At 48.7% G+C, this 25,302-nt stretch overlaps 1 protein-coding gene across 1 annotated transcript; it reads right to left on the reverse strand.

Annotated features, from left to right (window-relative positions):
• Positions 1-516: 516 nt before the first annotated feature.
• On the reverse strand, positions 517-16,537 carry KRT80 (keratin 80). Its single transcript, XM_010301912.2, has 9 exons — positions 16,054-16,537; positions 12,485-12,699; positions 7,142-7,202; positions 6,049-6,144; positions 3,355-3,519; positions 2,734-2,859; positions 2,418-2,638; positions 1,990-2,045; positions 517-1,902 (listed from the first exon to the last, which is right to left on the reverse strand). Exons 1-9 carry the CDS (start codon positions 16,378-16,380, stop codon positions 1,712-1,714), a joined length of 1,458 nt encoding a protein of 485 aa, XP_010300214.2. The 5' UTR covers positions 16,381-16,537; the 3' UTR covers positions 517-1,711.
• Between the last annotated feature and the right edge of the window lie 8,765 nt (positions 16,538-25,302).

The following is a 25,302-nucleotide window of genomic DNA, read 5'->3' on the forward strand; positions in this document are numbered from 1 at the left end:
TTGAGCAAAGAACACCAAGAAAGGCCCTGTGCTCTGGAAGGGCACCTTTGAAATGAGGGGCTGCATGAAAGTGTGGTTCCCCTGCATGGATCTGGGTCCCAGGTGCACGGATGTTCCCCTTTGCAGAGGTGCAGGGGGAATTTAGCAAGGAGAAGCTCTGTGTGGATGAGTGTGGTGGTGGGAGCGTGGGTAGCCCATGCAATAACCCTTCATCCTCTGAAACGTGCTTGAGCTGCTCTGTGATTCAAAGCCACACGGGAGGCTAGTGGCAGAACAGCGGTGAGCTCCCCAAAGCCTTGGCCGCTGGCTTTGCGTCTGCCCCTCCAGCCCTCTGTATTTCTCCCTGGGGATATGAACCAAACAAATTACCTGGGAAGCAATTTCAGCTTCATTTGGCTGCCGGAGTTTAGCCAGAGCCCTCAGCTGAGACCTGCTGGCAACTGGGGAAGAAACTGCTGTTTCAGGTGGGCTGTGGTAAGAAATTTGGGGAAAAAAAACCCACTACAGTGCTTTCCATGTGACATTCAATACTTTATTATAACAGCTGTAACCCTGGAGAGCAGGTGTTCTGGTTACATAGATGCTATGGTAGTTGTCTATCCTAGAGAAACATGGAAATACTGCGATGCACTCAACAGAAATATGCAGAGAGACTATTAACAACTCCTGTGAACTCAAAATCTGGGAATTCAAGTGGGGCTGCGTGGCAGCAGCTGAGGCCGGAGCCTGGCCTCGTAAAGGAAAATACTGGAGGGCACCATCTATGTTAGTCTGTGCATGAGGGCCACAGTAATGCCTGCGGCGAGGCCAGAACATCCCCCCACCTTCCTCACAGGGGGATGTGGCATCTACGGAGTTGGCTCTGGTGGCTTCAGTGTGACGTGGCTGGCATCAGCCAGGTAAGGTAAAAGCTGCTATGTAAGGTCAATAAATACAAAGTCCTGCTTGTAGTGGTTAAACAGGAACCAGTGAATATCCCATTTCTAGGACCTAGCACCACTGTGTGCGGGGTGCCTTTAGGTGAGACAGGCAGAGATGCTCTCCACTAAAGAGATGGCTTATGAAAATAAAAGTTCTGAGGAGTTTTAGGTTTGGTGGTATAGGAAGGAATGAGGGCCCCACCAAAAGGCAGTAAAATTAGTTAAATAACCTGAAGTGGCCAAGGATCCCCCAGTATAGCCAGCATGTTTGTCACCAGGTATGCAGATCCACCTGGCTCAGGTTGTTTACCTGCATCTCCCCACCAGCTCAGTTTGGAAAGCTTGATGCTGCCTTCCTTTGAAAGCCACATCACTGAACACTTCTCAGACACGCACGGAGCAGGGAGAGAATGATTTTGTAATACTGGTAAAATGGCTGGGCCGGTGGCTTCTGGCTGCTGCGTTAAAAGTTTGTGTCTGATACTTCCCCTCTTGCCAAGTTTCCTATAGGTAGGTCTCAAAGGTTGTGAATGCAAATCTTCTGGGGAAACAGACCTAGGGATGAAGATGTTGGTGTGAGTATTTGAATGGGAGAGTCTCTAAAATCCTGGTTTGGATTCTGCTCGTAACTGGTAACAGAGATGTTAACTGGGATGTTGCAAAAACAAAAGAGACAGCCTGGAGTGGATTCTCATCCCTTGTCCCTCGGACATTGGCTTGAGTTCAGGAGAAAGTGCTTTGGCTACAGATGCCAACAGGTCTTGTGTTTATGCTGTGGGGCTCTGTTTCTCCTAGGAGCATTCTTCGCTGGGCAGGGAACTGAGCTTTGGCCGGGCACCGCTGATGAAGGTGTCTGCTGAGTTGTCACTGTGGCTTCTAGTGGGCAGCACCTTTGTGCTGCCTCCATTTGGCTTCACCTCACTGTTGGTGCTGCCTGTTCCTTGTGCAAACAGCTTGGAGTTTCTCAAGGTGCTGGCAGAAACTGCAGGGTCGGGGGGAATGAAAGCAGGGAGGTTAGAAATGTTTTGTTCACACTCTGCTTCACCAAATTATATAAAAAACCACTTACGGTGCTTTGGCCTGGAGTGGATGGTGCTGACGATTGTGGGTATCGGTTGCTCCATGCTGTGAACACAAGGACAGAGTGTGAGGATGCATGTTAGTCTCTGCCATGCCAGAGAGATATAGAGGACTGGAGTTTGGCCCATGGGAGCTGAGCTGCATGGGTAGGGCCAAGTGCATGGTTGGGTCATGAAGGCTCAATCAACAGCATCTGGGCAAAGCATCATCTAGAGAAGTGCTGGAACCTTCTGATCTGCGGAGTCTAAGGAAAACTTCAGAGCAAGAAACGGGGCCGAACTGTATGGGTACTACTGGGGTTGGTTCTTTCTTTGATTAAACCTTCAATACCAGACTCAAAGCTTGGGATGTCTGCTTTCTCCCTAGGTGTTTGGGTGCATCCCTTCCCCTCTTAAGGCACACAGAAGCCCAGCTTACCTGCTCTCCTCCCCTTCCATCAGCTTCCTGTAAGTGAGGATCTCCACATCTAGTGCCAGCTTGATGTTCATCAGCTCCTGATACTCTTTCACCAGGTGAGCCATGTCCTCCTTGCTCTTCTGCAGGGCTTCTTCTAGCTTGACTAGTTTGGCTTTGGCATCCTTGAGGGCCATCTCGCCATGCTCCCCTGCTTCTTTGATATGCTCCTCTAAGTACAGGCACTGGTGTTGCAAAGGGAAAAGCGTGGTGGAGGCATTAGGTGTGTTGTAGGTTCAGACCTGTAGGTCAGAATTTTGTCACTCACCCCAGGACAGACCTGACTCTTTTGGGACACGATGCAGGACCTCAGCTTCTGGATCTGTATGTTCAGGTCTGCGATCTCCCGTCGGCTGTCAAGGAGGTGACTCCCATAGGTGCTTGACTGGGTGCTTCCTTCACTCAGCTGCAGGGGAGATGGAGGAGTTGGTTATCCATGTGCCTCCTCTGCTGTAGCAAAGGACCCTGCAAGGATTCCTACTGCCCTTGAGGAGAAACACCTAACTGGGGAGAAATAGCAGCTGTGTGGAAGGATTTAGGGCTCATTCGTGTATCCTCTTCTGGCTGTGCCAGGCATAGAGCACACTGTCTCTTGGTTAATCACATTCTTGCTCTGGAGGAGCACCAGTGGAAGGTTATTTGCCTCTTAGGTGGCCGAGCTGCCACTGGGAAATGTCCTTGCCTTTCTCCACTGATGGTGTGGAGAGCCTAGAGCAATGAAACTCCTCACTTACACACCTGAGTGAGGAGGAGTTGATCTGGGTTAGCACCCTGTCCCTCCCTCCATTCCCAGGTGTAGTCTGTCCCTCCATCTTGCTGATTCCTCTAGTTTCTAGGCTGATCTCTCTCCCTGTTCTTTCCCTGCCTCTCCCCAGTATCAATCAGATAAGGAGACAAATACCTTTCTCCTGGTAAGTGCTTCAGCCTCCTCCCAGCTCCGAAGAGCCAGGGCTTCATACTGGGCCCTCACTTCTTCCACAATTCTGCTCAGATCAAGTTTGCATGCATTGTCAATTCCCAGTACAACAGAAATGTCCTTAATTTCTGTCAACAGCTCCTCGAGTTCCTTAATAGCAAAGAGAGAACAGGATTGAAATACCAAGTAGTTGTCAAAGCTACAAGCCAGGAGTGAGCTGAACCCTGGCAGACCTACTGTGCTTAGCTCGGCAAAGCGTCTTTCACGTGCGGTGCGGAGATGGTGAGATTTCCTAGGGTTTCAGTCTCTGCAGTTTGGAAGCTGGTATTTTCTCCATAAAATCCAGACTCAGGCTAGAGTGTTGGTCTGGGACCTTTGGATACAATCTGAATCTGACAAAACAGTACATTTGTACTGCTTCAAGAGCAGGTTAACTGAACTGACTCTACAATATCTACCAATATTCAGATAGTGGGCTTATATCTCTTGGGCAAGAAATAGGGCAGTGTGAATCATTCTGCAGGCTGGTGATGCTAGAAAGATATCTTTGCTGACCTCTGCCTCAGTATCTAGAGAGACTGTGGCTGCCACTTCTGTTGTTATAGTCTGCTTTGTGTCTGGTAAAAGCAGGGAGAAACAGGACCCTTCTCTGAACACATCCATCCCTAACAGACCGATTCTGCTCCTCAGAGCTACTCTCGTGTGCTGGGGGAACTCACGCCAGCACAGGGGAAGAGGGAACGTGCACACACAAGCTGCAGTATCACTGACTGGGATATTTACTCTTGATAGCTGACTGGGTCACAGCTTTAGGAGAAGGAGCCAAACAATGATGAATGCAGACTCCCCTCAGTGAACCTAAAAAGAACCCTTAATCCGTGCCTGTAAACTGCACTCCTGGGTGGTTTGTATCCAGGCAAGACATGACTTGATGTTGAGCAGATGGTGCATACATTCACTTGGCAGCTCCCCCCCAGCCTCAGACTGCTCCTGCAGGGGTGTCACTCCTATCGGTATCTGCAGTTGCTTCTGATTTACACCAGTGTTAAGAGAGCAACGTGCATCTCTCCCCATCTCTTACCTTTCATCTTGATGTTTTTGTTCTTCCCTTTTGTGCTGAGGGCTCTAATCTATTTAGAGAAGCATTTGTATCCCTTGTTTGCCTTGCCTTCCCCTCACTGGGGAAACAAAGAGCACCCTGACATGGTGATTCATGAATAACAGGAAAATACCCCACCACTCTTCCAAAGAGCAGGATTATCAGTGTATTTTTTCCCACTGGTGTTTAATCCTTGAGCCTCTTTGTTAATCTTTGAGCAGGTTAAGAGCTATATGAGAAAATGTGTGTTTATTGCAAATGCTTGAGCATCTTCTGCTGGGGCAGGAAGAAAACAAAAGAACCTAGTGGTTTATTAATGAGGATTGAGGCTGGGATTTTCTTCTGATTCATACCAACATGCTGTGAGCAAAGCTGTCAAGCAAAGTTTTCCTCATTTGCCCTTCCACTGGGTATGTGTGCCTATACGTTGATGTCAGTCAAATCAACAGGTACAGGCGAGAAAATGACTAAACTGAAAACAAGCTATTGAGAGGAGAGGACAAAACAGAGAGAGAGGTGGAGGGTAATTTCTTTGCATAAAGCATGGGTTAAAAAAAAATACAGCCTTCTGCCAGGACAGCAGTGTGGAACCTGGAGGAAATCAGCTCAAGAAGATCCTCCCAGCAGGATCTGATTTCCAGCTGCCCCTGTGAATTGCCTTGCACCAGGAATAATCTTGTAATTCTGGAGAAAATAAGGCTTCATGGTTAGTTGCAGGTAGGGTATATGTTCTAATGCCGTTCTGATATTATGCAGGTCCTTCTGTCTCTCTGTGCCTCAGTTTCCCCACAAGGAATGTTAACATTCCTCTGTCAAGCATTTTAATTGTTTGTATTGGTAGAATTCTGACAAATCATTAGTATTCCCAAAACACTGCCGAGCCTGCTTGGTAACATTTTACAGGCTCTGAGTAAGTGTCTGTAATCACTTCAGCCTGTTTGAGTAGATATAGGCACGCTGCAGCCCTTGGGTTTGTCTGAAGGGCTGCAGCCTCTGTGTCCTTCCCCCCCTTGGTGAAATCATACCTGACTCCGCACTTCTTGTTTAAGTGGAAATGGAGTATGTTGGATTGTGTTAGAGCATCCAGCACCTCGCCCAGATTCACCAGAACTTGTCCTGTTGTGGTGTGAGCCCTTCCTCTACATCCAAGTAGAATAATATTCAGCTCGCTCATGACCTGGGGCGCTTGGTCTCAAGGCAAATACTGTCAGTGGGGTTGGGAGCTGAGCTCAAAACCAGCCAGCTGGCTGCTCCCTGGGGGTTTCTGCCTGTCAGAGGGGAGACCTGCTGGAGCAGCCTCCCTGCAGTAGCTGAGGGGCAGAAGGAACATCCTGATCAAATTTAAAATGGAGCTAGTTTAGTTAAGGAAAGGGAACTGGCTCATAAGCCCCTGCCTTAAGCAATCTAATAGTTGTCTGCAGCACCATGCACCTCCCCTGAACAAGCTCTCATTTTGGTGTAAATCTGGAACAGTGCCCTCTCTGTAGTGGAACTGTCCACAAAAATGCCTTTTTTTTTTTTTTTTTTTGCATAGCAGCTTGTGTGTGTGCCATGGCCACTCTCCCAATGGCGTTTTTTACCTGCTCATAGATAGTTTTCTTCAAATCCATCAGCTCTTGGAGCCCGTTGAGTTTTACCTGCAGCTCAGTTCTGTGCAAGGAGCTCACATCTAAATCCTACAGGAGAAGGAAAGTGTATTAATCAATAGTTTGAGTTTGGAGCAAGAACTCTTTCCCACTGTCACCTTTCCCCCAGCAAGTGTCCTGGCAGGTGCTTTTGAAACTGCTCTACAAGTAGGGAGGTTCCTTTGTGGAGCTTTTTCCTCTGCAAGTTTCTTAGGGTGGTGTTTTTTTTTTTTTCTGGTGTGCGCTTTGGTGGAAGTCTGAAATGAGGTAGGGTGGAGAAGGAAACGGGCAGGGCTGGTCCATACCCACTCATCTTTTGTTCACCACAAAAAGCACGGGTTATTGAAAACTCTTGATGCCATCCACAAAAGTCACTAGAACTGCCCTTACTGGCTGATGAGCGTGTCAGGGGAAAACATGCAATTAGCCATAATGATCGTTTGTGGAGAATGCTTCCTCTGTCTAATAATAACCTGCATTCCTGCACCTTGGATTATTTTTTTTTAATGTAAAGGCAGTGCACAAAGCTTCCCATTTCAGCTGATACTCAAATGCAGCTACTTCTGGGGCGGGATGTTTAAACAGGGTGTGGCTATGCAATAGGAAACAAAAGCAAACACATTTATCAATTTCCAGCCTTTCCCAACCTATGATGTCATTCTGAGAGAAAGCATGCAAGAGAGGAGGGGTGTTGCCTCAGAGGGTCCTGGGGTGCAGACCCCTCCGGGCCAGGTCTGGCCGGTGCCATTGCAGTGTGGTTGGGTGCCGGCATGGTCCCACCGCCAAGAGCCGTGGGGCTTTTCTGTAACCACGAGTGGCCCAGACTCACTTGTACTTTGCTATTGAAATGGTGATGGTGCTCACCGCTCCGCTGTCCTCCTTAAGGCTTTCCTACCCCACAAAACATCTGTGGTACAAGGACTCAGTCCAGAATTAGCCCTTGGCTACCTCTGGACTGTTTTAGCTGAGCCTGGACCATCCTGGCTTCTGTGACCATGCAGAACTGATGTAGAGCCTGTCCAGATGAAGAGCTTCTCTTGCCACTGACCTTTTTGAGCTCCATGAAGGTGTATTCCATGCCACTACAGAGGCGAATTTCATCCTCATATCTAAGGAGAGTGAAAAAAGCAGTAAGGAATTGCACATGGTGAAAGCCTCTGGGATGCTTAAGGTTGCTGGCCCCAAAAAGCATTGTTATCAAAGCTTTCAGCTTTTACTATGATGTCCCACCTTGACGTATGCTAGACAGCAAGGAGAGATACCTCCTAGGTGTGGGCATCTTGGACAAGAGAGAGGATAACAAGCTGCCACATGCCAACCGCTCGGTAATAACACCATGAGCGCTTTAAGTCTGAAGAGCCCCAGAGTAGAGAGGAGGTAGCTTTAATTCTAGTTTAATTTGAGGGCTAAGCAACCTCAGGTTACCTCATATTTGCCACAGAAAGAGAGAGTAGGCATGGAGAAGCAGGGTGTGGTGAGTTATTCTCTGTGAAACCCAGTTGCATGCCCAAAGACTCCTAAATTTTCACCCTAAGCCTTCCTTTTCTGTTTCTTTCAGGTATCCTCAGCATTTAATTTCCAGAGTCTGAGAGTCTTCTCAAGGGAGAACATTTTGGCTTGTGAAAATTCTGAGAATACTGGACTGGTGTCATAACTTATCCTAAATGTAGCTCAATTTGTGAAATAACACAGGACCTGGCAAAGCAATTCATGGAAAACAGTGCCCACAGAGCAGAAGGTAACAAAAACCGGATAGGGTAGGGAGGAGTCCTAATGGCTAAATATCCAGCAGAGGAATTAACCCCCAGGGTTTTAAAACAGGTTTGATAAGGCAGGACCAGGATAGCAAAGACTTAGTCCGGGGGCAAATGCATTTTTTGGTGGCCAGCAGCAGACATGAGAGGGTAGCCAAGGGAATACCCCAACCTTTGTTGGCTCTTGGGATGAGCATGTGGTTGGCCCTGATGTTGCTAAAAGCAGGTATCAGGCCAGGAAGCCACGAGGTCTCTTTTGGGCCTGGTACGTGACCAGCAGCGGTTGGTTTGTTTGCCACGCAGGAGCATTGTGTGATGGGTGTCTGGTATCTCCTGCTGTGCTGCTGGACACGCTCTGGGAGTATTGGTTCTTCTGCTGAGATGAGAGCAGGTTGTGCTCAGGGAGGTCACAGCTTCCCTGCTTTTCCATGATACCTCAGGCTCCTCTTATCCTAATGCGCATATAGCGTTACTAGGCTGCGAATTAAACCTTTCAGTGCTACGTATAGATGTCACCAAATTGATACGGGGAAGGCTGAGACCTTTGGGACTGAGGTAAAATAGCTTCTCCTAACAAAGTGGTGATGGTAAAATCAGGAATGACAGCCATACACTGTTTGGTGGTCTGGTGCGTTATCACTCCAGTTACTCTCAAGAGCCTTCCCTGCTGTTGTACAAACCTTTAGGAGAAGGACGAGCTGTGCCGAGGAGCAGAAGGAGGAGAAGGTATTGGGAATGCAGCACAGGGAATTGCGTTGCAGGGCAAGGGGGGTAAGTCATGCTGAGGAGCTGACCTGAAATATCAAAACCAGCTCCCTGGAGCTGTTGCTCCCTCAACAGAGGGGGTAGTGAGGGCAGGGAGGGGATGTGACAGTCACAGGCTCTGCAGTTAGGCACTTCTAAGGTTCCTCTTGAGTACCCCCATGGTGTTAAGCTCACCCTTTCCTTGCCTGCCTTTATAAGGCCAGGTAGTGTGGCTAACGAGATTTACTGGTCTGGTTTCTCTGCTGTTTAGCTGGAATGTTAGCCATCCTGCCAGCATCTATGTGCTGAGCTTAATTACAGCCTGCCACTCTTCCTTCATCCTCATTGCATCTCAGCCCAATCCCAGTCTGTCCCAGCCTGCCAAAGCAGCTTCGCACATTGCCGGGTGCTGACATAATCTTGCATATTGAACAAACAACACTCCTGACTGAAAGAGAGCAGGCCCAGCCAGCCAAACGTGCTCACTGCACAGCTCCGGAGGGACCTGGCGGCCGGTAGATGATTCACATGGGGATGGAGCATTCCACAAACACATTACAGCATTTATCTCCTTAGAGATAATCCTCAAGCAGTCATGCATGAAGGCGTAAATCCATCCCATCTCAATTCATGCACTTAAGACACACTTGAGACAGGCGTCTGGTCGCCTTGGGCTCCTTCCATAGGCAGTGAAGCAAAATCCGAGGTGAACCAAATCTCAGGCAGGCTATGTTCCTCTCTGGATGTGTCTTCAAGACTACTTTAGGGTGAAGATACAGTGGTGGGATGGATCTGAGCCTGGTGGCGTGGAATTAAGTCAGTCTTTCTCTTGTGGAGCAAGGAAATGGGGCAGGAAGCAGCTGAAAACCAGCTGCAGGGGTTGAAGGTAGAGGGGTGTTGACTTGTCTAGTCTTCAGGTGGCAAGATTTGACTAACGCAATCCCTGGATCGTGGAAATGGATCCTCTAAAGGCTGTATGCCCTATATTTTCCTGCAGTATCTCCCCAATGCCGCACCAGAGTAGGTCAGCACATGTGAAAATTCCCTGCCTTCTCATTCAAATGGGTCTTTGCGTGTGCAAATCACACATGTGGGGAGCAGAAGCAAACACTTGTGCAGATGTGCACCTCTGGGCAGTCATCCCTATTCAGGTATGTTTCAGTATTTGATTCTTAGCTGGACTTCCTAAAGAAGCAGGGTTTGAGATCCTGGGCCAGCATCCTGCCACTTCCCTGTCCCTCTGTTCTTTTCTGCATTTGGAATTGCTGGTCAATGGCAACCTAACTTGAGAAGGAGATGCAAGCATCCCAGCTAGTTAAATCTCCTGTATGGTTTTTGAAAGCAGTCCCTGGATAGAGAAGACAAATGAATTAGGGCCTTTTGGAGGGGCACTGACAGGCAGGTTTCACATCTTAAGTGACCTGTTGGGCAGCAGCCTGCTTGGGTGGTCACTGCGTGCATGGCGTGTTACCTCTGCAGTGCCGCAGGTTTGGATGAGAACATAACCAGTTCAATTTGCCAGTGAAGTTATTAGCTTTTCCTCCCCCAAAAAATTTCCCTTGGGAAAAGAAACCTCCAGATGAGCTGGAAGCCTCCAAAATTTGCATGGTTTAGGCAGGCCATTTGCTCCAGAAAAACAACTGGGCTGAGGCAGCCTTCTCGAAGGCGGCGCGCAGGACTCAACAGAGCCAGTGTGGGTTAGGACGGGGTTGGATTGCTGCCTGGAGAAGGCTCAGCAGAAGCAGCAGTTCTCTCCTTGTGAATCACTAACCACTGGGAGCAGCACAGTGGATTGTCACTGTCACAGAAATCCACCTGCACTGGTTTTGGGTATTAAAAGCACCCAATGACAGGGTGGGTTTTGCCTATTTGCTACCTGGGTCACCCCTGTCAGCTCTTGTGCCTTGCAGCTCACAAATGGGAGAAAGCAGAAGGGAAAGGCTCTGCAAATGAAGAAGTGCTTTGAGGAGCAGTGTCATTTCTGAAGGCTGTTTTCTCATGGCTGTGTAGTCCCACAAAGCGGGAACTCTTCTCAAGACTGATAGTTGCGCTATTCATAAGGTGGTACCCATTGTGGATTCTCTGCTGTCTAATACTGCGCATGTGCACACGTTGCGTCCTTTTCCTCTGTGGGTGTAGGGTGGGTCCCATCCTCTAGTCAGTCTTTTTTTTTTTTTAATTTTGAGGGATGTAGCATCCCTATCATGTCTATCCTGTAGTCCAACTAGGTAGTAACTGTTCAAGAAAATCAAAAGGTAAGGGGAAACGCACAGCCAGCCTGTTTGTATAAGCACCTTTATCCTTCAGAAATCAGGCTGGGAAAAAAAAAGTGCCAGGCATATGCAATTAATGAGGCAATTACTGACTACACATAAGAGTACAAGCTGTGAGAGCAGGTAGGGGTGGCTGATCTGACATTTCTTCACTGGCCCAACCATTTTTTATCGGGGTTTTCCTGGCTGTCAGGGAGTAAGCCAAGAAATATCTTTTATAACTGCAGGACCACAGAGCAAGTATTTCCTCAGGGAACTGCGAGGAAGACCAAGTGCTCCAGAGAGGGATGACAGGTCTTAATCTTTATGGGGCAGGGAGTAAATGGCACAATCCATACTGGCCCCAAGCTCAGGGTTGCTACCTGGCAGCAAAGCAACCATTGGTGAGCCCAAGTCTTGTAGTGAAGCCAACATTCAAATAAAGAGTAGATGGACACCCACCACAAGGAATTTTGGGATTTCTAGGCACCTGGGTATCAGTGTGTCACTTCTTGAAGGATGCTGGGCATAGTGATTTCAGCATAAGGACAAGAACCAAACTCCTAGCTCCTACTCCTGCTCTGCCACCAGCTCACTCTGTGAGCTTAAGACATATTAACGGAGACACAGCAATTAAATGTCTGTAAAACAGAGGTATCTGTCTCTCCTCTAAGTTGCAGACACACCGAGTAGCTGGTTTAATCAAAGTCTTGCAAAGAGCTTTAAGATCCCTGGGCTAAACTCTCTGGAGAGGGCACTTATTTATGCATCACCTCATACATCGGGAACAGGTTTGGGCTATTACTACAGTGATGTTTATCGGTGCCAGCGGAGGGGCAGTCCCTTAGCATCACTATTCTGTCCCGACAGTGCCTGTACATTGGTCTTTGCTACAAATCAGCAGGGAAGACTCCAGAGATCTTGCGTAGGCAGATGGGTGTAACTGTAGGGGGAAAGTATCTAATTGTGGATTCATCTGTGGTATGCAAATGACACCGATAATAAGAAAAGCATTGTCGTCTTGAATGAGCCATGGCACATCTCAGATGCTTTTATCTGAAGATCTCAAAGCTCTTGGCAAAAGCAGCAATAAGCACGTGGCAGCTGATCCTCCCTTAAACTTTCAGCTGCCTCAATATTTTCTGTCGAGTTTTTCTGGGTAAAAGTCTGACTTTTTGGTCAAAGCAGAATTTTGCATTAAATGTTGTAGGGTGAAGGGGGAAAGGAGGGGATGTTTGTTAACACCAAGCAGCCTAGATTCATAAAAAGGTTTGGGAAGAAAGTTCTGGCTTGTGATAATAGTGTGGAGAATAAATATTTCTCTGGTTTAGTGGCTGTCATTCCTGGTAATACTGTTCCCCAGAGCTGTTGCTGGCCTGAGGCATTTCGCAGATGCCCTGCACTCTTTGGTATTTCACTTTTTATGGGTTTTCTTTCATCTGTAGTTTATCAGGAAGAGGCTAGGATGCTAACTTCTAACATACACAGTTCTGTGCATGCCAACCTAGGAATTTGTTCCTGGGAATACCAGACTGTGTCTGTGTTAAATCAATCCCACGCTACTCTTTGTGCACAGACCTGAACCGATACCTCACAAACACATTCCCCCCCTTGTAATATCCAGCTAGGCTAGACACCTACTTGCTTCGAAAGTTATCCATGGTGCTCAGGACCTTTGTCAGCTCTGACTCGAGATTTTCCTGCTCGTAGTTCAGCGCCTTCATCTCTTGATTCATTTTGCTCATGTATTGATCGTAGATGGCCTTGATGTCTGACTCTGAGTGGGAATTGTCTTGATCCTTCAGGAAGTTCCACCTTGTCGTCAGGATCTTGTTCTGTTGCTCCAAGCACTGGACCTGCAGAAGAGGTTTCAGAGATGTTAGTAGCACCGACAGCCAAAAGCAAAGCTGGCTGCTCCTGGCAGGGCAGGCAACCTTGACCTGGAGACCTTCAGAGCAGTGAGAAGCTGCTGGAATCAGCAGAGATCTCCAGGTAAGAATGAGAAATCCCCTGAAGATCAGGCCCGAGGAGGGAGGGTTATAGGGACTTTTAGAGGTTTTACACATTGCCTACTTATTAATTTCTTGATAGAACATGTTCACATCAAAATGAATGAGCATCTCTTAAGTCACTGAAAAATAAGCACTGTTCAATGCTGGTCCCCTTTGCGTCCAAACATACTGAAGTAAAGACTGAAAATCCACCACAGGTCATGCACATATGTCCAGGGTGAAGGAAAGTCTGATTTACTGCCTTGGAGTGGCCAGAACAAACGTAACTCCTCTCAAATCTGTAGGGTCACACCATGGTAAAGTTTAAGTAATGAATCAGAGTCCTGGTTTGTATTGCAAAGCAACATAGACGAGGCCTATGGGAACTCTGGAGAATAAGCAAAATAATTACAGACTCCACATGAGGTCTCTGTGTGTGTGTGCGCCTGTCTGCTTGAGAGAGGATACACTGCATTTTCATCCACCCACTGTTTGATGAATCTGGCACTCTTCTTTCCTAATATTCACAATCTTAACAGTAATGCTCAGTGTTTAACAGTTTTCATCTTCAAAGCTCTGGCTAACTTTAATTAATTATCTAATTGCTACCTCTCTCTTACTGCTCTGTGAACAAAACCAAACTCCTTCAGTCACGTTTTGGCTGGTGATTTGTGAGTTGCCTCCGACAGAGCCCTCCACTCTGTCACGGAGATGATTCAGTGCTGATACTACACCCTGTGTGGTGTGAGCAGTGGGGTGCAGATGCTATCAGGCCTTGACCTTCTGCTTGGCCTTCAGCTTTGACTTTTTCTTGCTGTGGCCCCAAGCAGCATCAGTGCATTGAAGAGGTCGAGTTCTCAGCTGCTGAGCGCTGCACAGATGCACATAGTGAGAGGCAGCATCTTTTTGGGAAAGAACTCTGAACAGAGAGCAGCCAATCAAAGCAAAAGTCCTGGGATGCTCACAGTTTTCAGCAGACAAGATGCAGGTGTTGGGATCTTCCAGGTCTCACAGCTACAGATCTAGTCCTTTCTTCCTGGTATCTTAACCCATGGCCATAGACATCCCATCAGTAGTCCAGTCTGCTGACTGGCTGCTTTATCCTGGCACAAAACCAGAGTAGCACACTGTGTGTATATGTGCACGCGTGCGTGAGGCTAAGAACAAGGAGGATGATGCAGCAGAGCCAGAAAGGGACATTGCAGGTGGCACAAGTAAGTGGCCTCCGAGGATACCAGGAGCCAAGCAGGCCATTTACTCTCTCCATCTGAGGCATCTCATGGATTGTGATAGAGCTTCCCTCAGCGGGGCTGCGATCGACCTGGGGCACTGGCTGTAGGTAACAGCCTCTCATTTTAAGGCAGCTTCCCTGTTCACTGCTGGGACGGTAAATGATTGAATGTGTTGGCTGTTGTTCTAAGTCCATCTTTGACCCTCAAATCAAGTCTCAGTTCCTGACCTTGCTCCTAATCCTTAGTTGTTCTTTTTCCCCTCACTAACTCTTTGGTTTCTTCCCTGTTCCCAAACCATGCCCATCCAGTGGCCTGAACCACTTACATACAGCGGCCGCCTTAGCAGAAATTCTTCCTTGCAAAGTCTTTTAACATGAGCTTTGCAACAGAAGGATCACCCAGATCTGGCCATGTTTCCTGGAAGATCATGCCCAAACACAGAAGTAGTGACCAAAGCTTGGTCCTTGGAGGCCTCTACCTCTGTGCTGCTCAGGCTAAGGGTAGGGCTTCAACCAGGGGCTCCATCACTTGGCCATTCCCTGTCTTCCACTTGGACATATCTGGATGGAAAATAAATACTAGCAGATCTGGAACAGCCTGCAGGAAAACCATCAGCAGCAAACTCGTACAGTTAGTGTGGTCAATTATCTAAGGAATTAGCTGCTCAGGCTTGAGACCATCTGAATTCCTGATTAAAAAGACAACTTCTCTTTGACAAGGAAGTGTCATTACTTTCCTCTGGAATGAGGGCCCGAGGCAGATGGCTGAAGCTTGCCACTTGATGTACCACTTGAAGCTACAGCCTTCAAAGCTAAATGCAGCAGCTGCTAGCACTGAAGTCAAAGCCACTCAGCTAAGGTGGGGTGTTTGTATCTTCTGTCCATCAGGCAGATGGATCCTTTCTGCTGAGGTCTAGTTTATGCACAAGGCTAACATCTACAGAAACCCCCTTCAACCAGTCCTGCAGCACAACCCACCTGGGTGATTTCTAAACTAGGGGTTCTCCAAATTCACATTGCCAGGATCTGTGCTTGGAAAAGCACAGATGTGGAGGCTGCCATGCCCCTCCATGCAGGGTCAGCCCCCTCGTACCAACGCATGCCTGTTCGCACACATAGGTGTGGTTGGTTCACAACTATTCAGTTTGGATAGATGCTGTGGGAGATGGTTCCCATGCCCTTCTTCCCAGTGTGAATTCAGGTCCTCAGAGAGGTAGACTTAAAACAAGAAAAAAAAAAAATCCCAAGCCATAGTAGCTTGGCATTGAGTGCCTGTATTGTAGACTGCAGTGAAGCAATCCTCCTAGGAGATTACCATCTGTTTACAGAGCACCAGGGCTTTGCAGAAACCTGCCTCGGCTAGATGAGTTGTTTTCCTTTGAGAAAACCTTCTGCCTTCTCATGGATCTTAAGAGATGAAAGCGACACTTTCTTGGCTAAGCACGCAACCCCTCGAAGTAAAAACCGCAGAGGAGGGAGGTGGGTGGGGGGTCTGCCTTGCCCACCACATTGCTACAGAGGTGAATTTCCAGCTCTCTTTAGCAGTTGGAGAAGAATTTGAGCTGCTGCCTTAATTGGCGTCACCGCCCATGGCTGTTTGTCCACTGTGGGAGCCAAGGCCTGCTCTGTCCGGCACCGTGCCTCCACAGCCCTGCCTTTGCAGCTCAGGCAGGGCAGGGTCCTCGAGGGCAGAGCTGCCTGTCCTCCCCAGGGACCTGTGGGGTGACCGGCACAGCAAAGGAGATGCACAGGCTGCCTGATGCCGCTGACCACAGATGCGGCCCAGCTTCACCCAGAGATGATGCTAGCCCTTGTTAAAACAGATAGCACTGAGGGAATAACTAATTGGGTAATTAGCCTAATATTCAGAGCCTGGCAATGGTTAGCTGAAGGCCTTGATAAGTCTTCTGAGAGACTGGTTAGTGTCTGCTTCCCCACCACCATCCTTGTCCCCGTGCTGTGCCATGGTCCTCAGTAGATCACCTTACCTTCTCAATTAGGGTCACGAACTGGTTGTTGAGCAACTTGATATCCTCTTTTTCCTGCTGCCGCATGGCTTGGAAGTCAGGGTCGATATCGAGGTGCACAGGGGCCAGGAGTCTCCCATCAATGGAGAAGGAGGAGTAAGAGGAGCATCGGTATCCGCCATCTCCGTGGAGGCTGAGAGCGCTATAGCCATTGCTGGCCACCCCGTTGGGACTGCAGCGGCCCAGGCAATCCGGGGACGTGCTGGCTGCTTTTCCTCTGCTCATCTTGCCTGACACCTCCCAAGAGGAGAGAGAGCCACTGGTGAAGGCTTTGCAAGGGTTAGTCATGCTCGGCTTGTGGCTCTGCAGCTCGAGGGGAGGGAAAGGGGGAGAAAAAAAAGAGATGAAGTTTTCTTGCTGCTGCTGCCTCAAAGGGAAGAAGAGTAGTGGCACGCTGAGGAGTTTGGTCGGCTTAATTCCTGTCTCCTCAGCTCGTGGGTTGGCTAATGAATTACAAGCACCTGTTCTCCTATGTTCATTAAACGGAGGAGGGTGTAACCGTTGATGTAATCCAGATCAACCTGTTGGCTTTTTTTTCTTCCCTCCTCTCTCTGTACCCTCCTTTCTTCAGGAGCTTGTTTGTGTGGTGAGGGCATAGGCATTCGCAGCAAAAACAAATCACTCACAGGTAATTCGCTGGGCCCCAAGCGGCTGCTTTCCTCATCCTTAAATGGTGAAGAAAGGTGCTGGGCTGCAGCAGGCTCAGGGAGGACGGCTCTGAGCACGGCTGCTGCACTAGTGCTTGGCACATGGAGCCTGGGTTTGCCTCTGGCTGGTTTCCAGCCAAAATCTGCTGGAAGGAGTTGTGATTTATTTATTTATTTTGGGGGGGGAGTGTTTAAAATTGTAAAGAAAGAGTCAGAATTGGCTAAGGGTAGGAGTTTGGAAATGCATCTGAAGCTCATCGTGGTTAGAGGTGCTCATGGTCTTCCTTTGACCACACAGGCACATCGCAGAAGCTTCTGGTGCTCTGAGGGTTTTAGGGATGATAGGTCTGGTCTTGAGACCCCTGGGTGTGGGGACCAAGAGTCCTGAGGTTATTCAGTCATCTAGTCTGGCAACAACGGAGACCTTCAAGTTGAATTTCAAAAGTGCCCAAGTCCATCTTTGACTGCCACACTCCCACTCCTTGAAAGCCCTTTAAAAGCCAGCGCTGGAGACACCAAAAACCACTGTCTTTTAATGAATTCTAGGCTACTAAGGTGGCACGCCCTTAAATTCCTGTTTGGACCTAAGTATAAATCAATGTTGGACATGGCTTTTCTTGAAAACATTTTTCTGCTTTAGCTCAGTTTCTCATGTGAAAAATCAGGACAGAAGAGCACCCGTTTCTGCCTCTTTTTGTCTGTTGTGTTGCAGTGTTCTTGGGGAAGAGGATGGTCTTCTCTGGTCAAAATGGAGAATTTCCATTTTTGTAGGAGAGGTGCTGTTTTACAGTCTGGTTCTGCCCTGTGTTGGAAGACAAGCCGGGAATTTGTCTGCCAAGTGAAGTGAAAGAAAGCTTGGATCTGTCGCAGACCTGCTTCAGCAGGAAACATATCTGATGATGTAGTAGTTTCTGTCTTAAAAAGGACTTCAGAAGGAAGATGACCTGTTCCAGTAGGGTTAACCATTTCTTCAAGCGTAGTTTCAATATTTTCCCAAAACTGATGTTCTTTCACGTGGCATGCTCACCCTTTCCAGGGAAAATGTTTCCCCGGATTTGATCCATTTGAATGCCAGGTCCCTCACTCAACGGATCCCTGTCAGGACTTTTCAGTTTAATCCTGATGGTGTATTTTAAGGATTAACCCAAAATTTGTGGCTGGGAAATGACAAAGCTCATGGCTCTTGCAAAGTGAGGTGAGATTATCTGTCTCATCATGGGCTGCTCGTTTGTGGCTTTGCGGTTGCAGGCACATCAGTGTTCCTGATTAGCATCAGGTCATGGGGTCACCTGGCAGGTTTTTTGCTTCATCTGGTACTGAGGGCAGTTGTGATGGCTCCCGAGGGAATGGCTCTGAGGGAAGAAGATAGAGGTGAAATTAGGCCAGTTCAGCTTCCTAGCGGCTGGGAGCACTGAGCTAGGCGGGATATTGCACGATTATGTTTGGCAAGATCCCAGGGGAGCACTGCTGCAGAGAAAGCACTGTTGGTCATCCCATCACAACCACATCTGCCTGAGTATCAATCCCTAATCCTTTCTCCTCTAAGTATCAGTTCTTTCTCTCCATTCTCCCCAGCCCCCTTTTTGTTTTTTCTTGAAATGAAATTTCTAACACTGGATCCAGCCTATGAGGATATCCAGTTTGGCTGAAGTGGCATCTCCCAGTGCAGAATGGCAGAAACCCCTCTCTCGATGATGAGATTTAATTGTAATTTGTTGCTTGGTGCCTTTTGAGTCCTGGTTCTGCATAGCATCATGTACTATATCCCGCATCCTCTCTGTTAGGTGCTGGAGGTGAGGGCAGAATCATTCTGCCAAAGAAAGATGTGGAAGGACGATGGCTTAGGATTAAAGCTGCCTTTAATGCTTGGGAAGGGCAGGGTGGAAAGCCATTTTTCAGGGGGAGCACTGGGGCCACTCTACTCTGAGATGAGCAAGGCTTTTCAAAGTCCTGCCTCCTTCCAGGAGGATGGGTATAATTTTCAATAACCCTCTAAGGAAAGTGTTTGTAAGTGGTCATCTCTGCTGGCACGTGATGTGAGAATGTGTGGGAAGAGCTTGCAGAGAGAGGATTAACCGGCTCTCTAACCTCTCCTTTCTAGGGGCCAAGGCTGAAGCTCCTCTTGTCCCACCTGCTAGGCAGAGGGGTGAGGTGGGGATCCAAGTTTGCCCCATTAAGGGGAAACACTGCTGCTCGTGGTGCTGGGTCCTAGGGGGGCCCTAATTTCAGTCTAGCCGGGGCATTGCTCCGTTGCGATGCTGAAATGATACTGCTCTTTGGTATGGCAGGTGCAGAAACCTGTCACCCCACGCTGTCTTTTCAAGGATGGAGAAGAGAAGGCTGCTTTATGCAGTGGCAGCCAAAGCCTTGCTACGTGTTTCTCTCCCTTGCTGTCTTCCCTGCCCTGTGGGAGAGGCAGTGCTGAGTCAGGGTGTTTCTTCCCTTCCTGCTGATGTTCTCGATGCTCCTCCTCGGCCAGGTATTTGGTTCAATTTGGAATGGGCTGGTCTCCAAAACTGGGCTTTAAGATTTGGCACCAGCCTCCTTGGCTACACAGCAAAACAAGCTAAAAAATCTTGGGGACAAGAGGAGGGTGGGAACAAGGTGGAGAAGACTCTGGAAGATGCGATGAAGGGTCCGGTCACCTCCAGCTAAACTGCTGTGTCCTCCTGTTCCCATAGTGTTGCTGCCTGTGCCCTTGCAGCCTGGTCTAGCTTGTCTCCGGATCCATTCGGATGGAGTCGTCGCCATCCAAAGATGCTGAGTGGTCCCGGGATCTCCCGTTCTGGATGTGTCTGGAGCAAGGCAATGTGTTGCTTCGATTTTGCAGTGTGGTTGTTTGGTAGGTTGAGGCTTGGGGATGGGCACAAAGTGGCTTAAATCATCACAGGGTGGCTTGGGGGTGCTTAAACCTTTGCAGGCAAATGTAGAGTGTCTTGTCACCCCTCCCTTGATACACAGAGATTTATCCTGGCCATCTGGAAATATCACCTTTTAGTGTTATTGGCTCAATATGTATACACATAGTAGAATGATTTATTTGTCAAGGTTCCATAAGTAATTGCTGTTTATTAAGTATGGGTAATGTATGAAGCATAAACAACGAATCAGCATTTGCCCCAAGGAATCTGAATGATTAAGGTTAAGCAAGACAGAGACGGGGCTGAGGGATGCAGAGAGCCACGGAGGTAATGAGTGGGTCAGCAGGACTTATTTAAGCCTCATCAGGCACGCGAGGAGCGTCTGGAGTGAGAACCGTGCATGTTAAACCAAATGACGCATCGCAGGGGAATGGCTGATACTGTGGCCACAGGTAGGACAAGGCAGAGCAGCTGCAGGTTCCTGGTTCCACAGAGCCAGATTCAGTCCACCGAGTTCATCCCAGGTTAAAAAAAAAAAAAAAAGGAGGGCCTATTTTGTTAAATGTTTGGTTTGCTTTTGTGAAAATTGGCTGCTGGCCCTCATCCTGTGACAGGAGAGGCATTTACCTGCTCTGTGGCATAGGCTGGAGATAGGTTGATTATAGGGGTCACAGGCCAGCAGTGCTGCCCAGAGCTGGGTTTGTGGTAAGGGGCTTGAGACTGCAGAGATGCTGTAGCTCAGCTCTTTCTCAGCCCATCTCTGCAGTGCCCAGTGGGGAGGGAAGGTGCTGGGCTGGGCTGGAGGCATGCCCAGACCGGTGCTGTGGCAGGACAGCCAGGAACACGCCAGTGACCACAGGGCTGCATGCTAATTTGGGCACGCATGTGGTTTGCTGTTGCTCTCCTCACCTGACCCTTCCCAACCCTGGGGGATAGCGGGTGGGCACTCGGGGAAGCGCTGTAGCCACCCTGCCCACGCTGGGATCAGGGCATGGTGACTGGGGACAGGAGAATTTTACCCCAGACTGTGGGTCTTTGTGGACCCTGGTTTGGGGGATGGTTGGGGACAGGAGAATTTTACCCCAGACTGTGGGTCTTTGTGGACCCTGGTTTGGGGGATGGTTGGGGGCAGCTCTGTGGCCTTCACTAGCTCTACTCCATCCCTGCTCTTTCCTTCTCTCTCACTTATTCCTTCTTTCCATGCTCATCCATCCTTGTAGTGTCACATTCCCATTCTCACCTCCTCCTTTCATTCCTTTATGTGCCTGCCCAGAGCCATCCACATCCCCTTCCACCTGCCAGCCCCCTTCCCTCCTTCCTCCTTTTTGATTTCTGGGTGAAACAGCGAGTAGCTAAAATTCTGCCGTCTAAATCACTTCCCCCAAAATAGACGTCACTTGCAAAGAATTTATGGAAGGGTTTGGAAGGCAGGACGGGACGTGCCCACATCTGCTTCATGCTCAGGAAGGTTTCCAACCCATCTGCTGTGCTTTTGTTCACATAGTTTCCAGGAAATTTCAGGTATTGAAAAAAAAAAAGTAGGACTAATTAAGTGGTGGTGACATCACTTGTTTCTGCTGGGGTGCTGCAGGCTCTTCCCTTCCCGCTGTACAAAGAGGCTGGGTGATACCGGCCGTGCCTACGGCTGGGGAAGCAGCTGCTGGGCGCTAGATCTCCCCCAGGCAGCCGCATCCTATCATCTCCCAAATAAAGGGACTCGTCTTCATCTTGGAAACCGCTGCTTGCTTTTCTCCATTGAAGTCCCAAAGTTTGTGAATCTCTGTGTGTTCTCAGCTGTCCGTCATCCCCTCTTGTCCTTGTGTCGGCCACTCTTTGAGCCCACTCTTTTCAGCTACGCTGGGAGCCTAAAGGCTGCAGCTCCCTTTCTAATAACCTGTCCTGTTACTTTGGCAAATGGCTTCTTCTTTCTCAACGTCCCCGCTTGTAAAAAGAGCATAAATGAGACACACAATGTGAGGATTTACTGCTCAGTGTTTCTCAATCCACACTTGAGCAAATGACTTCATTCCTTTTAGACAGCACCCAGTATCCACCACTCTGATTACAATCTGGCTCTGTGCTCTTGTGTCACTTTTAATTAGGCATTTTGTTTCTGCATTGTGTGTCATTCTCACATGGTTTACAGCATAAATAATGATCATATTGTGTTTTAGTGGGTACTGTGAACCTTTAGCTCTTAATGAGGTTGCATGGATATTTATGAGGCCGTCTGCCTGTTTTGCAATGTGCAGGTTCTGAGGCTAAAATGCACTGGGATCTGTTTTTTTGGAGGAAAAAAGACCTAAGACATCAAGGTGATAGTTAGAAGGTGGACGTTTGCATTGTCAATTGCAGAAACAGATCAAGGTGGGGATTGGTGGCTGATCAGAGCAATCACAGCCTGCAGCAGCTTCTCTCTTAAAAATCAGTGTAGCGAGAGTGAGCCCAGAAACGTAAGGGATGTACAGGAGGTGAGATGTATTTGAGGATGTTCTGTTCCCTTACGAGAACAGGGATTTGGGTTCCCACTGCCTTTGTCATCAGGTGGGAGCCACAAGCTAGCAGCAGGGACTTGGTGAGAGTGGGAATGGGAGAAGGGATGGTGACGCCGCTCAAGGGATGATTTGCTGTGGGATCCCACAAAGATCAGGGTGGGAGCTCCTTGTGCTGCAGAACCAGTGCCTCTATGCCCCCTCACTTGCGGCTGCCTTGTGCCTGTGCTTTTTGGAGGCCACGTGCCCGAATCATCAGGCAAAAGGTCTGAGTTTATTTTTTCCCCAGCCACTTATGTGAATTGGAGCTCAGTCTTTCACTTTTCGCCTTGTGCCACCAAAACACCTTTCTGGAATAAATGCACAGCGGGCGTTCAGCCACGCCTACACCTCACCACAGCTTTCCTGGGGCAGTTTGTCGTGCTGCATGCTTCCCAAATGATGCAACCGAACGCCTCTGCAGCATGGGCAGAGAGCTGCAGGGCACAGCCCGCTCTGCTCCTGGTCAGTGCTTGAATTACTGTAAAGGGGCAGTTGTGTGCATGGTTTTAGTGCTGGGTTGCCCCCAGGGGCCAGTTAAATCCTGGAGCCTCCTCTAAGCAGTGCAGCATGCGGTCGGGAGCCGCTTGCTGTCCCGACGTGTCTGCAAGGGAAATTTTGGCACCAAACAGTGTGCCCTGTAGCGTAGCTCAACAGGTTCGTAGTGTGCACGCAGCGCAGGCACAGGCCCAAGTCAGCAGCTTGAGGCGGAGGGAGGAATCGCCTGTTTGCTTCGCTCGGTCGCGGCTTTGCAAGGACGATTATGACGTGGCATGGCTGAGCTGCATGTGCCATTGCAACAGCCCCACGCAACCCCACGTGTGTGCATGTGTCAGGGCCATGCTGGTACTAAGCCCAGGAGCGAGTCTGTAATCCCTCTTAAATCTGGTACCAGATCTGATTCATCCTGATTTTTAACTCCTGGGGTCAAATTCTGTGCAACTGATTCATGCCTGATGAACACTGGGAGCTGGAGGCTCAGTCCTGCCTCGAAGGGCCCTTACGCCTTTTTTCATACCGGGTGAAGCTCTTCTCCTGCACTGAGGAGCTGCGGGACACGGGAAGGAAGCATCCTCAGCATTGTGGAGAGCCCTTCTCACTTTTGGCACTGTTTTTCCTCTTCTCCTTTTCCTGCCAAGCCTCTCTCCTCTCCCACGCTGTCCTCGTGTCACATGGAAACCTGCCGTGAGTGGAGCTGATGGCTGGGGGTGCTTTGGGGTGCTGGCGGGTGTAGGGAGGAGGCAGTTGGGTGCTAGGCTGGAGGAGGTTTCTCTGAGCAGCAGGCATGGCCTTGGGTAGCCCCAGCTGCATGCAATGCTGGACCTGATCTTCCCTCCCACAGGCCTGGAAAGAGTCATGTCATAGGCAGTGTGGGCAGGTGCAAGATAATTATAATTACAATTATTATTGTCATTGTTGAGTGTATTGATTATGATGGTGCCTGACACAGACATACCACACCCTCTGCTGCCATCAGCACCCAGGGCTTGGCTCTCCATCAGGTCCAAGGCTGCAATCTTGCCCTTTGCTCATACTGTAAAACCTGATACCAAGTCCCAAGCTGGGAGAAGACCAGAGGAAAGGAGTGGGTCGCGCCTCCCTTTTGGCTTTCATTTGGAAGCTTCCAACTCTGTTACATTTGGATTAAAAGCTGGGTGCTGGAGCAGTGTGTCTTGCTGGCTGAGATATAAATGCTGAGATAAAATACTGGGCTGGTGCAACAGCAGACAGGTGGGAAGTACTGAAGCCCAGATCTTGGGAGCGTGGTTCTCCTTGTTTCTGTATTTCCTCTGTTTGCAGCTGTTGGAAAAAACCCTTGTCTCCTTGAGAGCTGAATTGGCCCTTCTGTAAGCAGAGATAGCCATCTCAGCGCAGTGATTATAGCTGTAATAAAATACTTGTAACAAATTAATCGTCTGAATTTTTTTTGCCCTTCTCTTCTGATAGTGACTCATCTGGGAGGAGGTCCTACACCTCTTGGGTTTAGCCCCTCCGCCTTTGCTTTTCTGCTTCTCTGGCTTTTGTAAAACTGTTCGTGCGTTCGCAGGTTGAGCTGTTTTGGGTAGATCCTGCAAGGTCCAATTTTTACAAGTTGAATGTGTTAAATTCCTGCAGTTGTGGATGGAAAACATCCCTGCTGTGGACATCCCTGGTGCTTGTCCAGGAGAAACCATCCCTGGAAACCCTGGCTGGTACAAACCACCCTCTGTAGCAGGAGGATGGTTTACACTGAATCTGATGGAGTTTTTGCAATCCAATGGCCTGAAGATTCCAATGAGTTTTCGAAGCCAGGTGTTTGGTAACATGTCACTCCGTGCGTAGGGAGCGGAGGGAGGTGATACGGGTTTTACTCCTGCTTCTCCCACGTACTTCCTGCCAGCAGGACAGTTTATCTCTAAAACACCACATACAGTTCTCTGTTTTTCTTTGTTGTTTTTATTCCTTAGGAGCATTTATTGGGCAAGAGATCTGTTTGCACAGCTTTGATTTTGCAAAAGATCTTGGAATTTGTAACTGGGGCCAGAGGCTGTGGAGCAGCTTTGTTCCCATGTAGTCACCAGGGTGAAGATGGTTATTTGTGTTGTGGTAGCTATTAAGAAACCCAGTCGTTGTCAACAATTATGTTGCGCCAAGGGCGGTACAAACACGGGCAAATTAGGATGGCTGCCATGTTGCATGCTTAGTATTTTGGGGGAAGTAAGACCTTAATCCTTCCTGGATGTGGAGATGGAGGATCAGTTGGTGTGAAGTGGCATGGTGCCATTGACTCCGCCCAAGCTGCGTCAGATGAGACAAAAGTTTGATAAGAGCATTTTTCATTTATGACTGTGCTTTATCTTTTCTCTCCTTCTTTGCTCCATTCACTTCGCCGCATTATGCTTTAACCTAGGCACAAATCAGGCCTGCAAGCTCTGGTAATAATGCTGCGTACTGTTGCAGTCATCATATTTCAGCTCCTCTAAACTGGAGGTGGTCCCTTGACTGCAGCAAAATGTCCTTATGGTTTCCATCAGCTCTGAATGGGGCACGTTAGTTTACAATTGAGTTAATTAAAACAGGAACACAGGACGATCTTCTCATGCCACATGCAATCCATTGCCGCAGGCTCTAGCGAGCAGGGATGAGTTTAACCGAGTGGACCAATAATGGGGAGAGAGGACCGTCAACAGC

Source organism: Balearica regulorum, chromosome 29 (assembly GCF_011004875.1).
Source record: "Balearica regulorum gibbericeps isolate bBalReg1 chromosome 29, bBalReg1.pri, whole genome shotgun sequence".
Lineage (NCBI taxonomy): Eukaryota > Metazoa > Chordata > Aves > Gruiformes > Gruidae > Balearica > Balearica regulorum.